The 22,435-nt window shown below is 41.7% G+C and overlaps 1 protein-coding gene across 5 annotated transcripts in view; it reads left to right on the forward strand.

The window, feature by feature from the left end:
- gpsm1b (G protein signaling modulator 1b) overlaps positions 1-22,435 on the forward strand; it is a 279,264-nt gene that overhangs the window by 236,051 nt on the left and 20,778 nt on the right. For all 5 annotated transcript variants that reach the window (XM_072240285.1, XM_072240286.1, XM_072240289.1 and 2 more), the window contains 2 exons: positions 10,459-10,529; positions 12,257-12,451. In XM_072240285.1, coding sequence (XP_072096386.1) covers positions 10,459-10,529; positions 12,257-12,451 — 266 coding nt within the window. The remainder of the gene's footprint in view (positions 1-10,458; positions 10,530-12,256; positions 12,452-22,435) is intronic.

Raw genomic sequence — 22,435 nt, forward strand, 5'->3', positions numbered from 1 at the left:
ATGTCTGTATTTATAATGGAAATGCTCCAGGAAAGACTGTCACAATGCAATTGCAGCCTTCCCCTGTCAGGGAAGGGTGAAATTCCTGTGTAGCAATCTTACAGAAATTACGCCCAATATTAATGAAGCTGTAAGAAGTAAATGAATAAGTTGAATAAATGTCTAAATTGGGAGCTAAATTATGTTTGCATCGCTTTGCCCATTTGTTTTTTCCTCCTTTCAGGACCTTGTCAGATCTCAACTCCACGTAGTGGCCTTGCAGGGAAGGCACGTAGGTGGTGGGGAGGAATATGAGAGAATGTTTTATTTTTCTTTCTCTTCCCACCAGCACATACATCCACATTCACGGATGTTGTTGCTGACTTCCATCCTTTGTAAATTTCAGTAAATCAGAAACCTTTGAAACGGCCCAGTCACCTTCATAGTCCTGCTTGTCTCAGTCCTCCCCTTTGCTGTGCTTACTTTAATTAAGTAATCTTATCTGATGAAGTGACCCAGCTTCATTCGTCTGGCAGTTTGTCCCTGGTGGGATCTCAGCTTTAAGAGCTCATGTAAAACATTTCACAAATTTATTTATTGAGTTAATGTCCTACCATTGAAACCCCTTTTTCATCCTATCCCACTTCACCATTTTTATTTCCTCCAAAAAATTAATTTTTAAGGAAAGATTTACTGAGAATGCTAAATTATTCAGGATATGCACAATGTTCGGGAGCGTTGCAAGGTGGGGCACAGTTCTCTTCCCCTGCCCCCCCCCACCCCATATTGATTTTTTTTAATGAAGTAGGGAACGTTTACAGCAGTGAAAATGGTTGAACGCACATGGTCTTAGACTTCAATTGTTTTCTCAGGAGCATCGGGGGTTGAGGGGAGACCAGAAACTTTATTAATATTACCAGAAAGTTTGGGCACCATGGTAGCGTAACGATTAGCAGAAACGCTGTGAGAGCTCGGGACGTCAGAGTTCAATTCCAGCGACATCTGTAAAGAGTCTGTATGTCTCCCCTTGTCATGCATGGGTTTTCCCTGGACGCTCCAGCTTCCTCCTGTAGTCCAAGGATGTACCAGCTAGGTTAATTGGTCATTGTAAATTGTCCTGTGATTAGGTTAGGGTTAAATCAGAGTTGTCGAGGGTTGCTGGGGCAACATGGCTCAAAGGGCCAGAAGGGCCTATTCCACACTATTAATAAATAATTTTGAGAGGCACGAATGAAGTCTCACTCCCAAGGGTGGAAATGTCAAATATGAGAAAGCATTGGTTTGCAGTAAATGCAGGAAAGTTTGAAGGACAAACACAAGAAAATCTGCAGATTCTGGGAGGTTTGAAGGATTTTATTTTACACAGAAGCTGATGTGTTTGAATCCTTACACATGCTGCTGAAATCTGTGCTTTTGAGTTTTAAATGAGGGCTTACTGAAGGCTAAAGTTAACATTTCAGCATTCCACCTCTCTTTCCCCCACACGCGACCCCTCTCTCCCCCTCACCACCACTTACCAACCCCCCACTCTCTTCACTGTTGTTGCTCTTTCATTCCTGTCAACAGTGGCTTTATTGGTAGTGCACACCCCTCTGTGTCAGAGGTTACAGATTGAAATTTACCCAAGCACTAAAATCCAGGTTGACTGTGTTGAGGGTGCAGTGGCCTGAGTCATGGCCCTGTCTTACGGATGAATTGGACATAACTGATCCTTTGCTGTTAATTCAACGATGAGCTGATGGTTATCCCTGACCAAGAGATGCCCTTTGCTCAATATGATGTCATTATATAGTGATAGACCATGGCTCTTTTGTACACGTACGTGGTGTTCTCAATGAATTCTGCAAAACAAGTGATATTCTGTATAGTTTCACGTCACTTTTTGTGAGTGGCTGCAAAATGCCAATCAGCTGCCATGCTGTCTATATTGCAAGTTCAAAAGGTGGCTTCTTACCTCTAAGTCTCTCTGAAACATCCTGGAAGAGAACCTTCGATGACTTTCTCAGTTGGCTTGCATCTTCAGGTAAAACCCTTTTCTTTATGTTCAATTCTGGACACCTCAGAAGAGATTTACCAGGATGCTGTCATGGATTAGAGTTTAGGAGGATGAGGGGTGACTTGATAGAGGTGTACAAGATCATAAGAGAGGCAAAGGTTGAGTGGGTAGCCAGAGACTTGCTCCTGAGGGGTAATTATACTGGGCTGTGTTGATCAGACCTGAAAGACCCAAACAATTCAAGTGTCCCAGAGATAGATAGATAGATAGATTGTTTACCCAGTTTCCCTCGGGATTAATAAAGTATATCTATCTAACTATCTATCTATTGATCTCCCTCTCCCCCTCCCTCCACCTCTCCCTCTCCCTACACACACACACACGCGCGCACGCACGCACACACACACACACGCACACATACACACACCCGGTGATTGATAGGTTCGTGGCCTAAGGTAGAAGGAGTCAATTTTAGAAAACCTAGCACATTTATTTTTCAACGTAGTCCTCTCCTACGTTTACACACTTAGTCCAGCAGTTGTGGAGCGTACGGATCCCTTCTTTGTAGAAGTGGTCCACAGCGGGGATGATTGATAAGTTTGTGGCCTAAGGTAGAAGGAGATGAGTTATTAACTTCAAACTTTCTGCATTATCACTCAAAGCTAATATATATCTGTGTGTCTCTCTCTGTCCCCCCATCCCCCTCTCTCTCTCTCTGTCCCCCTCTCTCACTCTCTGTTCCCCCCTCTGTCCCCCCTCTCTCTGTCCCCCTCTCTCTCTCTCCCCTGTTCCCCCCTCTCTCTCTCCCCCCTGTTCCCCCCTCTCTCTCTCCCCCTCTCTCTCCCCCTCCCCCTCCCCCTCCCCCTCCCCCCTCTCTCCCTCCCTCTCCCCCCTCTCCCACCTCTCCCCCCTCTCCCCCCTCTCCCCCTCTCCCCCTCTCCCCCTCTCCCCTCTCCCCCCTCTCCCCCCTCTCCCCCCTCTCCCCCTCTCCCCCTCTCCCCCTCTCCCCCTCTCCCCCTCTCCCCCTCTCCCCTCTCCCCCCTCTCCCCCTCTCCCCCTCTCCCCCCTCTCCCCCCTCTCCCCCCTCTCCCCCCTCTCCCCTCTCCCCTCTCCCCTCTCTCCCCCCCTCCCCCCCTCTCCCCCCCTCTCCCCCCCTCTCCCCCCCTCTCCCCCCCTCTCCCCCCCCTCCCCCCCTCCCCCCCTCCCCCCCTCCCCCCCCTCCCCCCCTCCCCCCCCTCCCCCCCTCCCCCCCCCTCCCCCCTCCCCCCCTCTCCCCCCTCTCCCCCCCTCTCTCTCTCTCCCCGTCCCTCTCTCCCCCCCCTCTCTCTCTCTCTCTCTGTCCCCCTCTCTATCTACATTTATATATGTAGGGTAAACTCTGAATCTTTATATTCTATTGTGTTCCCACGCTTCATCTGCTCTCATTTCATTGCGTTTAATTTGGTTTATTCAGATTTGATCTCGGGAACAGCCCAATGAACTGATTGATCAGATAACTCGCTTGCAGTTAACCTCCATGGCCACTCAGGCCTCACCTTATCAGAGATATCCACCTTGACCTATCCAACTCCCTTTACACCTCAAAACCGACTTACTTTCTCTCTTTCCTTGATCTGAACTCCAGCCTAGGGTGTGAATCAGTAGTTAGCCCTGTTTCCCTTTCCAGAAATAATGCAAGCAAGAATTCCTCCCCATTAGGAGCGGCGAGGACAGGGAATTAATTACAGGCTTCGATGTGGAGAATGGTAATTGAGTCATTCTGAAATTTATTCGAGCTGTTATCTGAGAAATACAAGCTTTTTGAGTTTGACCCTGAAGGAAAAATGAAAACAAAGACTGTATTCAGCAAGCTCCAGAGGTTTTCCGTTCGCTGGCCTCTACATTGTACCAGCGCCAACGTGCATACACAGAGACACACAGTGCCTGATATCAGTTCTTCTGCTGTTTACATGTCAGATTTGTTTGCTGACTGCCGGCACGATTCAGTGACTCAGATTTCGCAGTCCCTGAAAAGACTGGAAGAGAGCCTGCAGTGGCCAGCTCATACCCATCCGTCCTTGGGCTTGAATTGTGTTTGAGCTGGCAGAGTACACTTTTCACAGTTGCCCCAATGACTCACAAAAAATAAGTACACAAACTTGCAAAATTTCCGGTCTCAGTCTCCCATGAAGCGCTTGTACTGAATTGTGAGATTTGATACTACTTTAGTCTTGGATATTCATTTAGAGCCAGATGTCAAATATGATCTCTAAAAACTACTCAAGTAAACTGAAGTTGTGTCCTAAAGAAGAGTCTCGGTCTGAATCGTCGACTGTTCACTCATTTCCATAGATGCTGCCTGACCTGCTGAGTTCCTCCTGCATTGTGAGTGTGTTGCTTTGGATTTCTAGCACCTGAAGACTTTCTTGTGTTCATGAAGTAATTCAGTTTTTTCAAATCTTCCTTTCTTCCCCACATTTGACTTAAAAGAATGTCATTATGAATGAAGTCTCTGATATTGTAACAGGGTTGGTAATATACTTGTTTGCCACATTCATTCCTTCCAACCTGGACCTGAGCCACCACTAACTCAGACAACCTGCTCACTGGCCTTTGCCAGTAGAACTGTGTTGATCTGCCTTCTCAAAATAAAAAAATGCATCTCTCTCTCTCTAGTTTCCCAACTTCTGGGTCAAAATTCCTTGATTGCTTCAACTGAACGTATAGCAGATGCATGGGTACCCAATCACTGACATATGTCACTCTTTGTTGCATACTCTATCAATGTGTACACTATCAATGAGGTCATATTCTGGAATAGTTTCATTGCACAGATTGCAGCCGATAAGGAAGACAATAACACATTAACATCTCAGCAGTCTCGAGGAATGTGTAATAAATATAGATTTTGGCAGCAGTGCCAACATCCTGAAAATGGGAAAAGAAAAAGAAAATTCCCATGGTTAAAAAGTATAGTGTGAATTGCAGCTTGTAATACATGTTGCAATCAGAACAATTTAATTTCTCTCCCAGTTATCTCTTTCAGCCAAGAGCTCCCAAAAATCTTTCTGCTCCTCCAATTCTGTCGTGTTGTTTTCTTCCAGCTGTCTTTCCAATTGCCTTGACCCTCGTCTCTGAAATTTAGTGCCTCTCTTTACAATGGTGTTCAAAATCTAACCCTTTACTAATATCTCCATTGAGGGCTGAGCTTCACATTTCATTCGCTAACTCTCCCATGAAGCACTTTGCTATGTTCAAGGCACTATTTAGACGCAATGTATGTACAGATTGTGTGGTTTTGTTTTGGTTCAGTCTTCACCTTTCCCTTGGTTGTGAAGTCAGGGCAACTCGGTTCAGTTAGTAAAATTTGAGATGCCTTCCAGAAAATAGATCTGAGTATTTGCAAACGAAATTCGATAAATAGGAAAAGCAAAGAAAATAAGTGGATGTGGACGTCAGCCAACTGTGAATAATGTATTCACCAGTGTGAGAGCAAAGATTGAAGATTAGCTTTAACATCAAAACTTAACACTGAAATATGTCATTTGTGGCAACACAATCCAAGAAGGGGCAGCCTGCAAGTGCCTGTGGGCTTCCAGCAGCAACGTAGTATGCCTCAGCCTTCTAATCCCTACGTCTCTGCAGTGTGGGAGGAAACAGGAGAAGCTGAGGGAACCCATGTGGTCACCTGGAGAATGTACAAATTCCTGACACTGCAGGAATTGAACCTCAATCATCGGTGCTGCAACGTGTTACGCTAGCCACTAGCAAAGGCATTAAATGTAAAGGAAAGAACAACATATTTAAGGAAAGGAAATTAAAACCAGGAACAACAGATTATTTAGCCTGCCATAAATTGGACGAAAATTGCCTAAATCCTGTTAAGAAAGAGGTATTGCACAGTTGAAAAATAACATTAGGACTGGGCAGAGTCGGGACACATTCACGTTTGACAATCTGGTACATGCTTCGAGGATGTGTTGGACGAGGTTGGTGCAACAATGGGTATGGCACATTTGGGTCTTCAGAAGGCCTTCAATAAGGTGCTGCGCACTGATGATTGAATAAAATTGGAGCAGATGTATTGCATTTGAAGGCTCATCCTGGTCTGAATTAAGGACAGAGAACCAAGAGGAGGAATAAATGAGTTATTTTTTGTTTTGGAAGTTCTTATTTGTAGGGATAGCTGTCTTATGTGTTCATGATCTTATCAGTGATTTAGATTAGGGGGACGAAGTGTCAATGTTCACATTGAAGTTACAAAGCTGGGTGATGGTGTGAGCTGTGAGAAGGAGGCAGGAAAGTATTAGGGAGCGTTGAAGGGATAAGCTACTAGGCGAAAATGAAGCCCTTATAACATTAAGAAGTGTGAGGCCATTCACATTGGCTGGCTTTGCAAGTAACTACCGACAAGCTTATCAGCAAAGTGTCAAAGTCATGAATGATTGCAGAAATCCTGGGATAATCGGATACTTGCTACCTGGTCACACTTGAGTCTATAATTTGTTTTTGGAGGGAATGTATGTTGTGAAAGAAGACTAGATCCAGAATGAAGAGCAGCTGCATAGTTTATCAATGTTTATTGAAAAGTGGTGAACAGTGATCTTGCTGAATGGTGGATCAAACACAGGAGCCTTTTGTTCCTGATCCTGTTTGGTCCATTTCTTACCTTCAGCCCACTAAATCCACACTGACCAACAAATTCCCATTTACACTCATTCTCCACCAATCCCATTTATCCCAGTCCCCATATTCCAATCATCTCCCTTCGGATTCTACCACACACCTGCACACTGGGGGCAATTACCTACCAACTCATACAGTCCTGTACAAAAGTCTTAGGCACAAATAATATAGGCTGGGGTGGTTAAGACTTTTGCACAATACTGTATTTGTTGTTGTGGAGCAAAGAGTGAGTTTGTAATCTCGCAAAAGCAAAGGACAGTGGGAGTGGTGAGAGTGGAGTGCCATGGGGGGTGGGGGCAGGGAGTAGAGGAGGAATTGTGGGGGTTAGGGGTGGTGAGGGTGTAGACACATCTAGCCCTGAGACAACGGGCAAGGTCATTTGATTCCAAACAATTGATTTATTGATTATAGAACGTCTGGTGCTTCCTGCTCCCTCCCCTCTCCCTTCCCTTTTTCCTAACTATGATTCTCCTCTCCCTGCCCCCTTCCGACTCTCAATCCACAATAGAGACCCCTATCAGAATCAGGTTTATCACCACTCATATATGTCGTGATTTTTTTTTGGCAGCAATATAGTGCAATACATAAACTTACTACGATACTGTGAAAAAGTCTTAGGCACCCTAGCAATGTACATGTGCCTAAGGCTTTCACACTATACTGTATGTCTTCTGAATATGGGAAGAACCTAATGGTTTTTACAGGGAGAACGTGCAAACTCAGCACAGGCAGTGGTGGAGATCAGGACTGGATCTGTGAGACACCAGCACTAATTGCCATGTGGATACGTTGTATAGGTTAAATTGAAAATATAATGGAGTATGCAAAGTTGTGCAGGGCTACAGCACGTGCTCAGCAGGTTAAGCTATGCTTATGAAAAAAGCTGATCCAGAATCACAGACGGATAACAGAGTGGAAATGGCCAGCTCTATACAAACAGAGAAAGCAAGTTACAGCACACCCCCACGTGTCAGAGGAGTTGTGTTCCTAGAAAGCTGTCCATATTGCAGTTTTCCATTACATGAATCCTTGACAAACATTGACAAAATCTGTCATTTATTTTGCATTTTTTGTTCATTTAGTTATTTTTTTCTCCCATGATTTCTGTAAGAGTGATATTTTATTCCATCACTAAAAACATTTTGGAAGAGGTTGGTGAGTTACGTAATTGGTGAATTTCCATTATCCAAACTGCAACAATGCAGGGATATACTGTACTTGATGGTATAGATTTCAATATTGAATCCATATTGGTTACAATGTGCCCAGATGGAAGATGGAGTGCTGTTCCACAAGTTCTCATTGGGTCTCATTAAATGAATGCATATTGTGAAAGAGAACAGAAAACCTAAAGTTACAAAAGTTATACAATTTCCAAATGTATGTTATATTTTCCATATCATATAGGCAGATCTGAACATTTTGGAAACCTTTCTTAAATTTTTGGGCCCATATTGCCTGGTTTTACAAGTGCCTTTTGTTGGATCCTGGATCAGAAAGTTTACAAATTTAAAGAATTCTGTTCAACTTTTCTCACAGTGCTGCTTTGGAATCATGATGTGTGCATATTGGCTGCCAAAGTTGGATTTCAAAACTTGTCTGTAAAGTTCTCTGTAAAGTCTTAAAGTCATGGGTGCTGCTTCATAAGAGCAAGATAATATTTCCTGCCCCCCCCCATTGTTACTTGAGAAAAACCTAACACAAAATAGATAAGCAACAAGTGGCATGCAAAAGTTTGGGCACCCCTGGTCAAAACTTTTGTTACTACGAATAGTTAAGTGAGTAGAAGATGAACTGATCTCCAAAAGTCATAAAGTTAAAGATGAAACATTCTTTTCAATATTTTAAGCAAGATTAGTGTATTATTTTTGTTTTGTACAATTTTAGAGTGGGAAAAAAAGGGAAAGGAGCACCAAGTTTGGGCACCCCAGGAGATTTGAGCTCTCAGATAACTTTTACCAAAGTCTCAGACCTTAATTAGCTTGTTAGGGCTATGGCTTGTCACAGTCATTGTTAGGAAAGGTCAGGTGATGCAAATTTCACAGCTTTCTAAATACCCTGACTCCTCAAATCTTGCCCCAACAATCAGCAGCCATGGGCTCCTCTAAGCAGCTGCCTAGCACTCTGAAAATTAAGATAAATGATGCCCACAAAGCAGGAGAAGGCTATAAGAAGATAGCAAAGCGTTTTCAGGTAGCCGTTTCCTCAGTTTGTAATGTAATTAAGAAATGGCAGTTAACAGGAACAGTGGAGGCCAAGTTGAGGTCTGGAAGACCAAGAAAACTTTTAGAGAACTGCTCGTAGAATTGCTAGAAAGGCAAATCAAAACTCCTGTTTGACTGCAAAAGACCTTCACAAAGATTTAGCAGACTCTGGAGTGGTGGTGCACTGTTCTAGTGTGCAGCGACACCTACACAAATATAACCTTCATGAAAGAGTCATCAGAAGAAAATCTTTCCTACATCCTCACCACAAAATTCACCGTCAGAAATTTGCAAAAGAACATCTAAACAAGTCTGATGCATTTTGGAAACAAGTCCTGTGGACTGATGAAGTTAAAATAGAACTTTTTGGCTGCAATGAGCAAAGGTTTGTTTGGAGAAAAAAGGGTGCAGAATTTCATGAAAAGAACACCTCTCCAATTGTTAAGCACGGGGGTGGATCGATCATGCTTTGGGCTTGTGTTGCAGCCAGTGGCATGGGGAACATTTCACTGGTAGAGGGAAGAATGAATTCAATTAAATACCAGCAAATTCTGGAAGCAAACATCACACCGTCTGTAAAAAAGCTGAAGATGAAAAGAGGATGGCTTCTACAACAGGATAATGATCCTAAACACACCTCAAAATCCACAATGGACTACCTCAAGAGGCGCAAGCTGAAGGTTTTGCCATGGCCCTCACGGTCCCCTGACCTAAACATCATCGAAAATCTGTGGATAGACCTCAAAAGGGCAGTGTATGCAAGACGGTCCAAGAATCTCACAGAACTAGAAGCCTTTTGCAAGGAAGAATGGTCAAAAATCCCCCAAACAAGAATTGAAAGACTCTTAGCTGGCTACAGAAAACACTTACAAGCTGTGATACTTGCCAAAGGGGGTGTTACTAAGTACTGACCATGCAGGGTGCCCAAACTTCTGCTTTGGGCCCTTTTCCTTTTTTGTTATTTTGAAACTGTAAAAGATGGAAATAAAAAAGTAATCTTGCTTAAGATATTAAAGAAATGTGTCATCTTTAACTTTATGCCTTTTGGAAATCAGGTCATCTTTTACTCGCGTAGCTATTCACAATAACAGAAATTTTGACCACGGGTGCCCAAACTTTTGCATGCGACTGTATATTACACGGACCTACCCGGGAAAGAGAGAGCTGTCCCATCCAAGACCCAACATGGCATTCCCTTACTAGATTGAAATAAGGGGTGAATGAGGAACAGCAACATTGGCATGAGTGCTCATTGTGGAATAATACCGGTAGGTGAAACAAACTTTATGGTCAATGAATAGTGAATTAAAATCCCAAAGTCTGAGCAGATTGACTGAGACAGAAGATTTCTGAAAGCCTTTGAGATGTAGGAAGAACCCACTGTTGCCGCCAAATATTGTGAAGATAATTCAAGGTGCAGTAAGTGTAGATTAACAAACAAATTGACACTGACATTTTTATTCGGTAAGCACCATTGCTCGGTTCTCAGGCATTAGTCAAATATAATTAATTACACACCAGTTTGATTAGGTTACATTGTAATAGGTCATTGCTTTCAATGACTACGTGTAATTTTAATCCATCTAATATTGGTTTGATGTTTTCATCCTTTAGGAGCAAGGCCAAGGACATTGGCCCAGTACAGCATGGAGAACGTGAATCTGGCCAAGTTTTCACCAGATAAGGTGAGGTGATTTATTTTAATCGAGAATCATAATAAGTATGCTTGGAAAAGTAGATTCCTGATTTTAGTTGACTGTTTATTCCTGTCCATAAGATGCTGCCTGTCCTGCCGAGATGCTCCAGCGTTTTGTGTGTTGCTCTGGATTTCCAACATCTGCGGAATCTCCTGTGATTCTGAGAGTGAAATAGGCATTAAGTTGGTGTAAGAGGGAATATGACCAACGTGGTAGCATGACCAGATGATTTAAACATGTTTTTTGCACAGAGGGAGGAAAATCTTTCCATAATCTTTCTTCATAGTAAAGAAAGAGGGGTTCTCCCATACATATTATTATGATTTGTGAAGGTGATGGAGGTCATTCTGATTTGAAGAATCATGCACAAAATGCTGGAGGAACTCAACAGGCCAGGCAGCATCTATGGGGAAAAAAAAGAGTACAATTGATATTTCAGGCTGAAACCCTTCGGCAGGACTGGAGAAAAAAAAGATGGGTAGATTTAAAAGATGGCGGGAGAGGAGGGAGAAACACAAGATGATAGATGAAACCGGGAGGGGGTGGGATGAAGTAAATAGCTGGGAAGTTGATTGGTGAAAGAGATACAGGGCTGGAGAAGGGGAAGTCTGATAGACGAGGACAGAAGGCTGTGGAAGAAAGAAAAGGGGGGAGACCAAAGAGAGGCAACGGGCAGGCAAGGAGATAAGGTGAGAGAAGGAAAAGGGGACGGGGACTAGTGAAGGAAAAGGGTTGGGGGGGGGGTGTATTACAGGAAGTTCAAGAAATCGATGTTCATGCCATCAGGTTGGAGGCTATCCAGACGGAATATAAGGTGTTGTTCCTCCAACCTAAGTGTGGCCTCGGTAGAGGAGGCCATGATTTGGCATATCAGAATGGGAAGTAGAATTAAAATGGGTGGCCACTGGGTGATCCCATTTCTTCTATGCTCTGTCCGCCAGTTGCTTGGCGAAACGGGCTCCCAGTCTACATCGGGTATTTGAACTCTCCCTGATTTGAAGTATGTTTTGACTGGATATTTGCTAACAAATGGAATATTTTATTACTGCGTTTCAAAGCAAGTCACTTTAATTGGACCAAACAAGATTTCAAGGGGGCACAAGAGACTCAGAGGCTCAAAATATTATATGCAGGCCTATGCACTGAAGACTGTAAAATTGAAATGTCACCAAAAGACATCCTTGGGATCTGTTAGTGCTTAGTCACTGACCTAGTGGTATCTGTTTACAGATTGGGAAGAACTTACACACTTAAGAATGTCAGTTGAAAGAATTTTACATGTACAAAATGCCTTTTTAATTTCCTTGAACTGCAGTATTGGTCTTTGAGGATCAAATGCCAATGCCACTTCCTTTAGAGGTGTTGAAGTCTAGCCCCAATTGTTCCATATATACCATTTGAAGGAATCAGCAAAACAATGCAAATGCATTGGAGATTTTAAACTCACGCAGGTCAGACTTGTATTTTCCACAATCCTTCCCTCTGCTTCAAGATTCTGTTCTGGATCCCATCTTCATGAAGTATGCCCTTAGTTCAAAATTGTAGGATTTCATTGCTTTTGGAAGGTTCTTTGAGATGAAATATTAACTTACTAATGAGGATCTTTTGGAGGAAGTCTCATTATTACACTCCAAATTATTTTTATTTTTAAACTCCTGCCCCTGTTTATCTCTGTATTACATAATCTTCTGTTGATCTGATTTACAATTTTTAAGGACCAAAATGGCGAAATAGCTGGTGAGTACCACTCCATTGATCTCGAGAGCACAGTTAAAACACCCCAGACTGGGCAACCAAGGAATAGAAGGTACCAGGAGAGTCAATCAAGCACAGAAGGTAAACAGCAAGGAACCAATACGTTGTTGCCTTTGGTGGACACCAGTGATGTCAGAGTTCACGTGGCCCCAATGGTAGGTGTCCGGACATTTGAATTTCTCATGTCAGCGTTGATTGTGTACAATATGTGTGCCTTTTGTGGTAGCAATGTCAAATGTGCATTGTAGAGTGTGTTATCACTGCTGCCTTGCTGAACATCTTAAGCATGCCGCATGCATCGAGTAGCATGGCAATGGGCACTTTTATATACCCATCCATTTTACACTATAATTTAGACCAGAAGACATAGAAGCAGAATTAGCCCACTTAGGCCATCAAGTATACTCCAGAGTTTAATCTGATAGCTCAATAAAAGCATGCCCCATAATTAACATTTTCAAATTACAGTACTGTGCAAATATATATAGCTAGAGTTCCCAAGTCTTTTGCACAGTACTGTAGTAATTTTATGCAATGCACCGTACTGCTGTCACAAAAAAAAAGGTCATGGTATATGCTAGTGTTGATAAACCTGATTCTGATATAACTCTCTATTGTGGACTGAGAGTGGGAAGGGAGCAGGGAATCATGGTTGGGAGAAGGAGGCAGGAGAGGTGAGGGAGCGGGAAGCACCAGAGAGACGTTCTGTAATGATCAATAAGCCAGTTGTTTGGAATCAAGTGACCTTGCCTGGTGTCTCAGGGCTGGGTGTGTGACTACATTCGCGCCACCTCTTGCCCCGGCACTCTTTCCCTGCCACCTGTCCCACATCCCTACCGCAGCACTCCACCTTCACCATTCCCGACATCCTTTGTTCCCGTGAGATTTACAAACACTCTGTCTGCACCATGTTGACAAATACGACTTGTAAAAGTCTTAGGTACCCTAGCGAAATATACCTGCTCTCACTATTACTGCTGACATTTTTATAGTAATTTGATTTAAAAAAAAACAAGTGCAACAACATGAATTTCAATCATAAAGGAAGTATTTCCTTTGAATTTATGATATCAGAAAGTAATTGAAGTAATAAAAATAAGACTACAAAATGTGTCAGTTTTAAAATCTGTCAGAAGGATAGATTGCTACAGGGTGTACAGGCTTGCAGGTCGAGTGGGCAGAGGCAGTCTACAATTTACAGATTACAGGGGCAGTTTAGGAACCGCTTCTTTCTCTCTGCCATTAGATTTCTGACTGGACAGTGAAGCAAGCCATGAACATCACCTCACTGTTTTTGCTCGCTTTTGCACAACTTATTTAATTTTATATATTTATCATGGCAGATGAAGTTTAATGCAGGGAAAAGGATGCCTCTTAGTAGGAAAAGTGGGAAATTGCTACAGCGTGAAGAATATTGTTCGAAACGTAGCAAAAGCCAGAGGCCTTTAGGAGCACGTACACACAAATCATTGAAGACAGCAGGGAATGTTAAGAAGGCAGTTACTGTGGCATTCATCAGTGTTAAGGTCCTGCCTCAACAGTTCACTTCTATTGCCACATTAGAGAAAGAATGTTAGAAAGGCCCCCAGGAAAGATTGAGTTGAATAGTCAAGATGTATAAAATGTGACGGTCTGGACAAAAGGTCATAGATATAAAACAGAGAATATGCAGCTTCTGGTTTCTGGAATGCACTGCCTGCAGACGTGGTGGAGGAGGGTCTACTGTTATATTCAGGAGGAAACTGAATAAATCTCTACTGAATGAAAGTTTACAGGTCACTGAAGATAGGAGCAGGGAGGGTAGAACCGGTGATTGGGTAGGTTGCCGGCGTAGGGTGAATGACAATTTCCTGTGCTCTAACCATTTATGAGAGCAGCTTTTTTCCCCTCTGCCATCAAACTCTGCACAGTCGATGAACACTACTTCATTATTCCTTTTATTCTGCACTACATATGTTGTAGTTCATAGTTTCTTTTATATCTAGTACTGTACTGCTGCCACAAAACAACAGATTTCACATCATAGAAGTGAACGGTAATAAACCTGATTCTCATTCAATAAAAGTTGTTTTGAAGACAAATATCAATCTGGATAACAAATATAATGATACTGAAATTTAATAGTGGAAGCCTGTGCAACCATTAAGTTATTTAAAAGCTCTGTACAGATTTTATACAAGACTTTTTTTTTAATGATTTGGCTCTACTTGTCCATTAGATTCTATTTTGAGCTATCTTTTATTGATTAAATTTTGTTAATCACTAAACAAGTCTCTGAAAAGAGTATTTTACCGAGAACACGTGAAATGAAAGAAGTCAGCTGCATTAAATTTAATCTCTATCCTGTCCCTTAATGACTTGCTGCATTAATGATTGAAAGAGCGAGATTCTGTAAAGTTTCCAAATCTGCCAATGATATGAAGGAGGTGGGAAGGACATTTGTGATGAGGACATTGTTATTCTGTAAAGGGATATAGATAGATTGAATGATTTGGCAAAAACCTGGAAAATGATGTTTAACATGGAGAAGTGTGTCATCAGACTCTTTAGTAAGGGGATTCAGAAGGTAGTTTATTAACTGAATGGAGAGAGATTGAAATTCAGAAGAATCTAGGTGTTCATGAATTGCAAAAAGTTAGCAGACTTGTCCAACAAGGAGACACATAACATATTGGCCTTTATTGTGGTAGGGTTGGAATTTGATAATGGGAGGTTTAATCACAGTTGTCTAAGTATTGGTGAGGTTACACCTGAATACTGTCTACAATTATAAGAGCAAAGAGGTCCTTTTGCAGCTGTACAGGGCCCTGGTGAGACTGCACTTGGAGTACTGTGTGCAGTTTTGGTCTCCATATTTGAGGAAAGACATTCTTGCTATTGAGGGAGTGCAGCGTAGGTTCACAAGGTTAATTCCCGGGATGGCGGGACTGTCATATGTCGAAAGATTGGAGCGACTGGGCTTGTATACTCTGGAATTTAGAAGGCTGAGGGGGGATCTTATTGAAACATGTAAGATTATTAAGGGATTGGACACGCTGGAGGCAGCAAGCATGTTCCCGCTGATGGGCAAGTCCAGAACCAGAGGCCACAGTTTAAGAATAAGGGGTAGGCCGTTTAGAACGGAGTTGAGGAAAAGCTTTCACCCAGAGAATTGTGGGTATATGGAATGCTCTGCCCCAGAAGGCTGTGGAGGGCAAGTTTCTGGATGCTTTCAAGAAAGAGATGAATAGAGCTCTTAAAGATAGCAGAATTAAAGGTTTTGGGGATAAGGCAGGAACTGGATACTGATTGTGGATGATCAGCCATGATCACAGTGAATGGCGGTGCTGGTTTGAAGGGCTGAATGGCCTACTCCTGCACCTGTTGTCTATTGTCTATTTTGATTCCCTTACCTGAAGCAAAAGCTGCAGTGACATTGGAGGCAGTACAAAGGAGATTCACCAGGCTAAATCTTGGGATGAGAAGGCTGGCCTTTCAGAAGAGTTCAAAGTTCAAACTGCATTTATTATCAAAGTATGTATACTAGATACAACCTTGAGATTTGTCTCCTTACAGGCAGCCACAAAACAAAGAAACCCAATAGAATCCATCAAAAATAAAGATCCAATGTGCAGAACAGAAAGCAAAGTGTGCCAACGATAAACGTAAATGAATAACATTCGGAACTAAGCTACAGAATAAAGGGTCAGTTGTTTACAGTTGAGGAGTCTATAATTTTCTTTCGGTGCAGAGAATCTCAGGAATTCTCTGCTCCAAAGGGTAATGGAGGCCCGATTGCTAGATACATTTAAGGAGGAAATAGATTTGAAAGAGCGAGGAATTGAGGATGATTGGGAACTGGCAGAGAAGAAGAGTTAAGACCAACATGGATCAGCCTTGATCTCATATTGAATGGCAGGTTCAGGTGGTCTACCTCCACACCTGTTTTTTTTTTCCTTCTTGTATCCTTACACACTCCCATTGACCTCCCCCTTACTTCACCTCCATTATTATCATTATCCACCCACTGAGCTTCAGCCACCAGCCCTCACTCTTCCTGGAGCCTCTCCTGTCCTCGCCCTCTCTATATTCATCCCCTTTTCTCCCCTTGACATACCTTCCTCTTCATCCTGCTTTCCTCCTCTTCCACCCCATCTTTCACCACCACTGCCATCCACCGTTCTTCTACTCTAGCTCAACACTGTCACCTTTCCTCGCTCACTCTGCCTGCACTGTGTCCTCCACCATTGCGAAATACCCCTTCTACTACCTCATAATCCAAGATTCCACCCCCTCACTGACATAATTCTGCAGTAAACTGACACAAGTGGAAAGAGGGAGCAATTTCACGTTCCTGGGTGTCAAGATCTCTTGAGTATCTAACCTGCGGCTATAAAGAAGGCAAGACAGTGGCTATATTTCATTAGGAGTTTGAGGAGATTTGGTTTGTCACACTTGAAGACTTCTACAGTTGAACCGTGGAGAGCATTCTGACAGGCTGCATCACTCTCTGGTATGGGGTGGGTGGGGGGCTACTGCACAGGATCGAAAGAAGCTACAGGAAGTTGTAAAATTAGTCAGCTCCATCTTGGGTACAGACTCCATAGTATCCGGGACATCTTCAAGGAGCAGTGCCTCAGAAGGTGGCCCCCATCACCCAGGGCATGCCCCCTTCTCAGAAGGAAGTACAGGAGCCTGAAGGCACACATTCAATGATTCAAGAGCAGCTTCTTTCCCTCTGCCATGCGATTCCTAAATGGACATTGAACCCATGAACACTATCTCACTTTTTAATATTATTTATATTTTTGCACTTTTTTTTAGCTATTTTATACACACACACACACACACACACACACACACACACATACGTACTTACTGGAACTGATTTACTTTTTTTTCTATGTTATTATGCATTGTACTACTGCTGTAAAGTTAACAAATTTCACAACATATGCCGATGATATTAAACCTGATTCTGATTACAGCAGTTAGAGTTTTACATGATTTGACAGTGATAATGATACCAAAATATGGTAGCTGGATTTTCTGAGTTTACTCATCATTGCATTAATCCGTAGTAAGTTAAGTGTCCAAAATGGATGGAACAAAGATACTTCGACAAATACTTCATATAATTTTACAAAAGACACATGGAGGAGCAGTTCATTTTATGTAAACGGTGGGACTTTTATCCAGCAAGATATATCCCCTTTCATATAAAACCTTCTGAGGGGCTTAGAGCAATGTGATGAATGGGAAAACTGGTTGAAAAATGGTCATTACCCTTCTAGAACCCTGCAGTGAAATATGGAATGGGTATGACTACAGTGTTTGTGAATCTGCTGCCTGGAAGCTTGCTGGAAACGGGTTTATTAAGAACTCTTGAAAGGAAGTTTGTTAAATACTTGGACAATGTCAAAGCGGTGGGGAAAGAGCAGAAATCACAGAACTATTAAAGGTAGCTTTTACAAAGTGCTGGCACACTCACAATTATGCCTTAATGCCTATATCCAATATGTTAAGTAAGTAATTAACATTTTAGTAAGAAATGTTAATTGTTCATTTTCTGGAATATTACATTAATTGACTAACATTGTGTGATTTTTTTTTTAATGCCCATGCATTTCAAAATACCCTTGTTCCGTTTTGCTTGTCTACCTTTGAGACCTTTCTTTCATCATCGTCTTCCTCCTGCGGGCATTAGCTCCCTGGAGCTGTAACATATTATCGAGCTATTCAGCAAATATTTAGCATCTCGCCAAGATAAATGCTGGAGGCTAAGGTTTAGCACATTCGGAAATAACTGCTTGCACCAGGCAACAGCCGTTGGCCACGTATGGCAGAAACAAATATTTGTACTGTAGACCTAGAAGCTTGAATATAAATTTGAAGCAATCTTAATGTTTTGGAGCATTTCTTGTACATGATAATTCGTTTAAATTCTGAGGTCAGTAACAGTGGGGGCTCGCAGCTTGACATGGCGATACAAAGGGATGGACTTAGAGAACCATTGGAGAAGTAAACTTAATTCAGCTGTTTGAAGTGGTTTTTTAAATGCGACCCAATAGGTTATTTGGAAATTCAGACAACCAGAAAATCAGACGGGATGCTTCAAATTGCAGTCTGCTCAAATGGTTTCCTAACTTGACATCTATTCCTTATTTACAGAACTATGAACAAATACAATTCTACCATCAACCCAATAGGTGAAAAAAATATTTTCAGGACTTTTCACTGAATTGACATTTGTGTAAAGTGCCCAGAGAGAGTTGAGTGGTAAAAATCCATCGGAAGTTGTAAAAATGTCTGAGATTCCAGGTTTAAATAGTTTGAGCTCTGTTTTGGACTCTTTGTGGTCCCTCATGGTTCAAGAAACTGATATGTTGTGAAATGTTTGTTGTTTTCACCAGCCAACGCTAATTTGACTAGCGATACTGATTTTTAGGTTAACAAAGCCAGGCCCAATTTTAACTCTTGCCATTTCAGTAAAATTCCTATTTCAATGAAGATCAATATACTACTGAACTGTTAAACAAATCTACAAGTGATATGTCCCAGGTTTCTTCTGTGTACAAAAATGAAAAAGGAACATTATTAGTCCAGGCATTAATTCAATGGTGTTATTCAGAGTACACACATTCCTCTTCATGATCTCGTGTGTGGATAAATCAGTATATTGAAATCCACTGGAGAAACTTAGGGAGCATTTAAGTCAGTTCATGAGAGGTCAATACATCTGCAGGAAAGAAAATTTTTTAGTTTTCTGTTATGTAGGTTTAATTCAAGGGCAATCACTAATATAAATGAGGAGAGAAGCTCATTTTTATAAAACAAGCATCGTGAATTTACACAACAGGACAATCTGATGCAATTTTCCTTGTCCTGGCTGAGGCGACCGACGTTCAAAGGGATGTTTTCAATTTTGCAGTATATTGTACCGCAGGTGCTGGTAACAGAGGCTGACATTATTCTTTGCATTCTATATTGTATAGTTTTGTTTGTAAGTAGTGAAACTCTGAATTGTGTGGGATTTAGTTCTATTAGTGAGCGCATGGTGCACATCAGTCGTGTTTGTAGAGCAGCTGGCTTTTTTCCTTTGCTAGTCATTATTGTCTCTTCTCAGACAGTCCCTCAGGATCACAGATGATGTTCTTCCACTCAGAACCAATGTGTCCGGAGGAGAGTGATGTTAAACATAATGTGGAAACACAAACTCGTCCACCCCTCATGTACTCAGTAATGTGCCAAGTACTCCTTCTTCACTTTGAGTAGTCATGCTCCAGAAAGTCCCAAAAATCTGTGAGGATATTCTAAGAGATATTGAGCACATCCTTGGATCATTTCCTCTGTTAATTGGGCAATAAAGTTGTATCACAGGCTTTCTGAAAGTCTTAAGTTTAAAAAAAAGATTTGACAAACTTGTTTCACCTTTTATAAATCCATGTTGGATTTTGCACAGTTCTACTTTATACTTTGTCGCCAAACAATTGATACTAGAACGTACAATCATCACAGCAATATTTGATTCTGCGCTTCCTGCTCCCTGGATTACAAATATTAAATATTAAAAATAGTAAAAAAATTAGTAAATATTAAAAATTTAAATTATAAATCATAAATTGAAAATAGAAAAATGGAAAGTAAGGTAGTGCAAAAAAAACGAGAGGCAGGTCCAGATATTTGGAAAGTACAGCCCAGATCCGGGTCAGGATCCGTTCATTAGTCTTATCACAGTTGGAAAGAAGCTGTTCCCAAATCTGGCCGTACGAGTCTTCAAGCTCCTGAGCCTTCTCTCGGAGGGAAGAGGGACAAAAAGTGTGTTGGCTGGGTGGGTCGTGTCCTTGATTATCCTGGCAGCACTGCTCCGACAGCGTGCGGTGTAAAGTGAGTCCAAGGATGGAAGATTGGTTTGTGTGATGTGCTGCACCGTGTTCACGATCTTCTGCAGCTTCTTTTGGTCTTGGACAGGACAACTTCCATACTAGGTTGTGATGCACCCTAGAAGAATGCTTTCTGCAGTGCATCTATAAAAATTAGTGAGGGTTTTAGGGGACAGGCCAAGTTTCTTTAGTTTTCTCAGGAAGTAAAGGTGTTGGTGGGCCTTCTTGGCAGTGAATTCTGCCTGTTTGGACCTAGTCGGTCATTTGTGATATTGACCCCGAGGAACTTAAAGCTTTTGGCCTGTTCCACTTGCGCACCACCGATGTAAATTGGTTCTATTAGTTCTATTGCTGCTAATTGGTTCTATTAGCAGCAATAGTAATTGCTGCTATGACTTTCTGAATAATCGATTCCAGTAGGCTCTATAGCACTGATGTCCAACCAAATGGTTTGTAGATACCTGTTCTCACTCTCCTGTCTTTTTAAATGCATCTATTTGCTACCTTCCAGCCTGTGGAAACCATTCAAGGATCTGTGGAAGCCGGACAGTAACAGCCAGTGCATCCACTATCTCCACTGCCACTTTCTTTAAAATCCGGAGATGTAGAGACTTATGGACACAGCTTAGCACATTACGAAAACCAGCCTCCCCTCTATGGACTCCGTCATAAAATGCAGAGATTTACGGAAACAGCTTAGCACATTATGAAAACCAGCCTCCCCACCATGGACTCTGTCCTAAAATGCAAGTGATTAGGTCATGGGGATTTCAGGCCCATTAGTTTCTCTGTATGAGTTTAGATTCACAACATGTTTCTGGCACAGAAAGAACCTTATTTTGTTTCTGGTCATGCACTGTCTAGGAATACCTGATGCAAGTGCTTCATATCAAAAGAGAGAACATTCTCGCATTGACCAGTGATACTTTCAATGACTGTGAAGCACTTTAGAATCCCCAAGGTTTTGAAAAGCTTGGGTTGTTTGCCTAAGGGATGCAGTAAAAGCTTTTAGACTCCGATCACCAGGACAGAAACAGGTTAGGGTCGGGGTTGTGCAAGCTATACTTTTTGTCATAGGTAGAATGATTTATACAGGAATCTAAAAGCTTTGTCTGTCGTGGGTTATTTTCATTTTGCCTTATGGAAAAGGAGAGTAAAACAAAAATTTGTGTATCGATTGCAGGTGAGATTATCTTGCCTTCATAAATCTAGTTCAATGTGTTTGTGTTCTGCAGCTTTACACTCTAGCATGAGAACAAATTTGTTCTTCAATTATTTCTGGGTGACTTTGTAGGAAGGATCATAGAACACATATAACATATTCATTCATTGTGTGCTGTGTTGTGTGATGTAGGCGATCATGGTCCTTAACCATGAATTTTCTTGGCAAACTTCGGTACAGCAAATGTTTAATCAAGTAACGCTGGGAATTGATTACAGAATGAAATGTTTCAGTGTTGTAAGGAAATAAACCTTGTCAATTGCAATGTAATAGGTATCTGTAAGGTTGTTAGAGAGGGCAAGTTAACAATAGATATCTGGCAACCATTACCTGGCAGAGGAAGATTGCCAAACAGCTCATGAGATATACATTCAAACTGATCCCACAGAGGAAAAGATAATGTGTTCATTCAACTAATCCACTGTTAATAATAAACCATGTTATTGCACAGAGTTACACTGTGAGCAATCCATGCTGAAACTTCTCAGATCGCACCATACCGACCTGTCTGAGCTCAGAAAGGAGAAATTTGATTTTTCCAGAGCTCAGCTTTCTCCCAGTAGTGGGAACTATGATGGCTTGGGAGAAATTTATACTTTAAGGATTATTTGCAGAATATTGAAATATTGTGAATATTTTAACATGTGAGATTAGGATTAGAGCCTGTACTTTCAATTCTTGAGCTGGAATTTTGCCGATGGCCTTCAACTGTGCAGCCTTTTATTGTGATTCTGTGAATTTAAAACCTCATGATTGGATTAGCATGATATCTTGCTCTTTAGAACATAATCACACCTAAGAGCTTGTTTATTCCTCACTTCAGGCTCATTCCACTTAAATTTTTGTGAAGATAGCATTAACTTAGCAAAACTCAACTGTTTAATTGGATTATTTTAAATCCCTATGGTTTAGAAAGTCCAAACAGATACTAATTTGTCTAGCATTTGCATAAGGGAGAATCATTGCACGTTGATGGAGCTGTACTGAACATTAGGGATGTTTAAAAGGTGTGCTCATGTATAGATTATTGCATTTTCTAGAATTAATTATTTCAG

This window comes from Mobula birostris, chromosome 22 (genome assembly GCF_030028105.1).
Source record: "Mobula birostris isolate sMobBir1 chromosome 22, sMobBir1.hap1, whole genome shotgun sequence".
NCBI lineage: Eukaryota > Metazoa > Chordata > Chondrichthyes > Myliobatiformes > Myliobatidae > Mobula > Mobula birostris.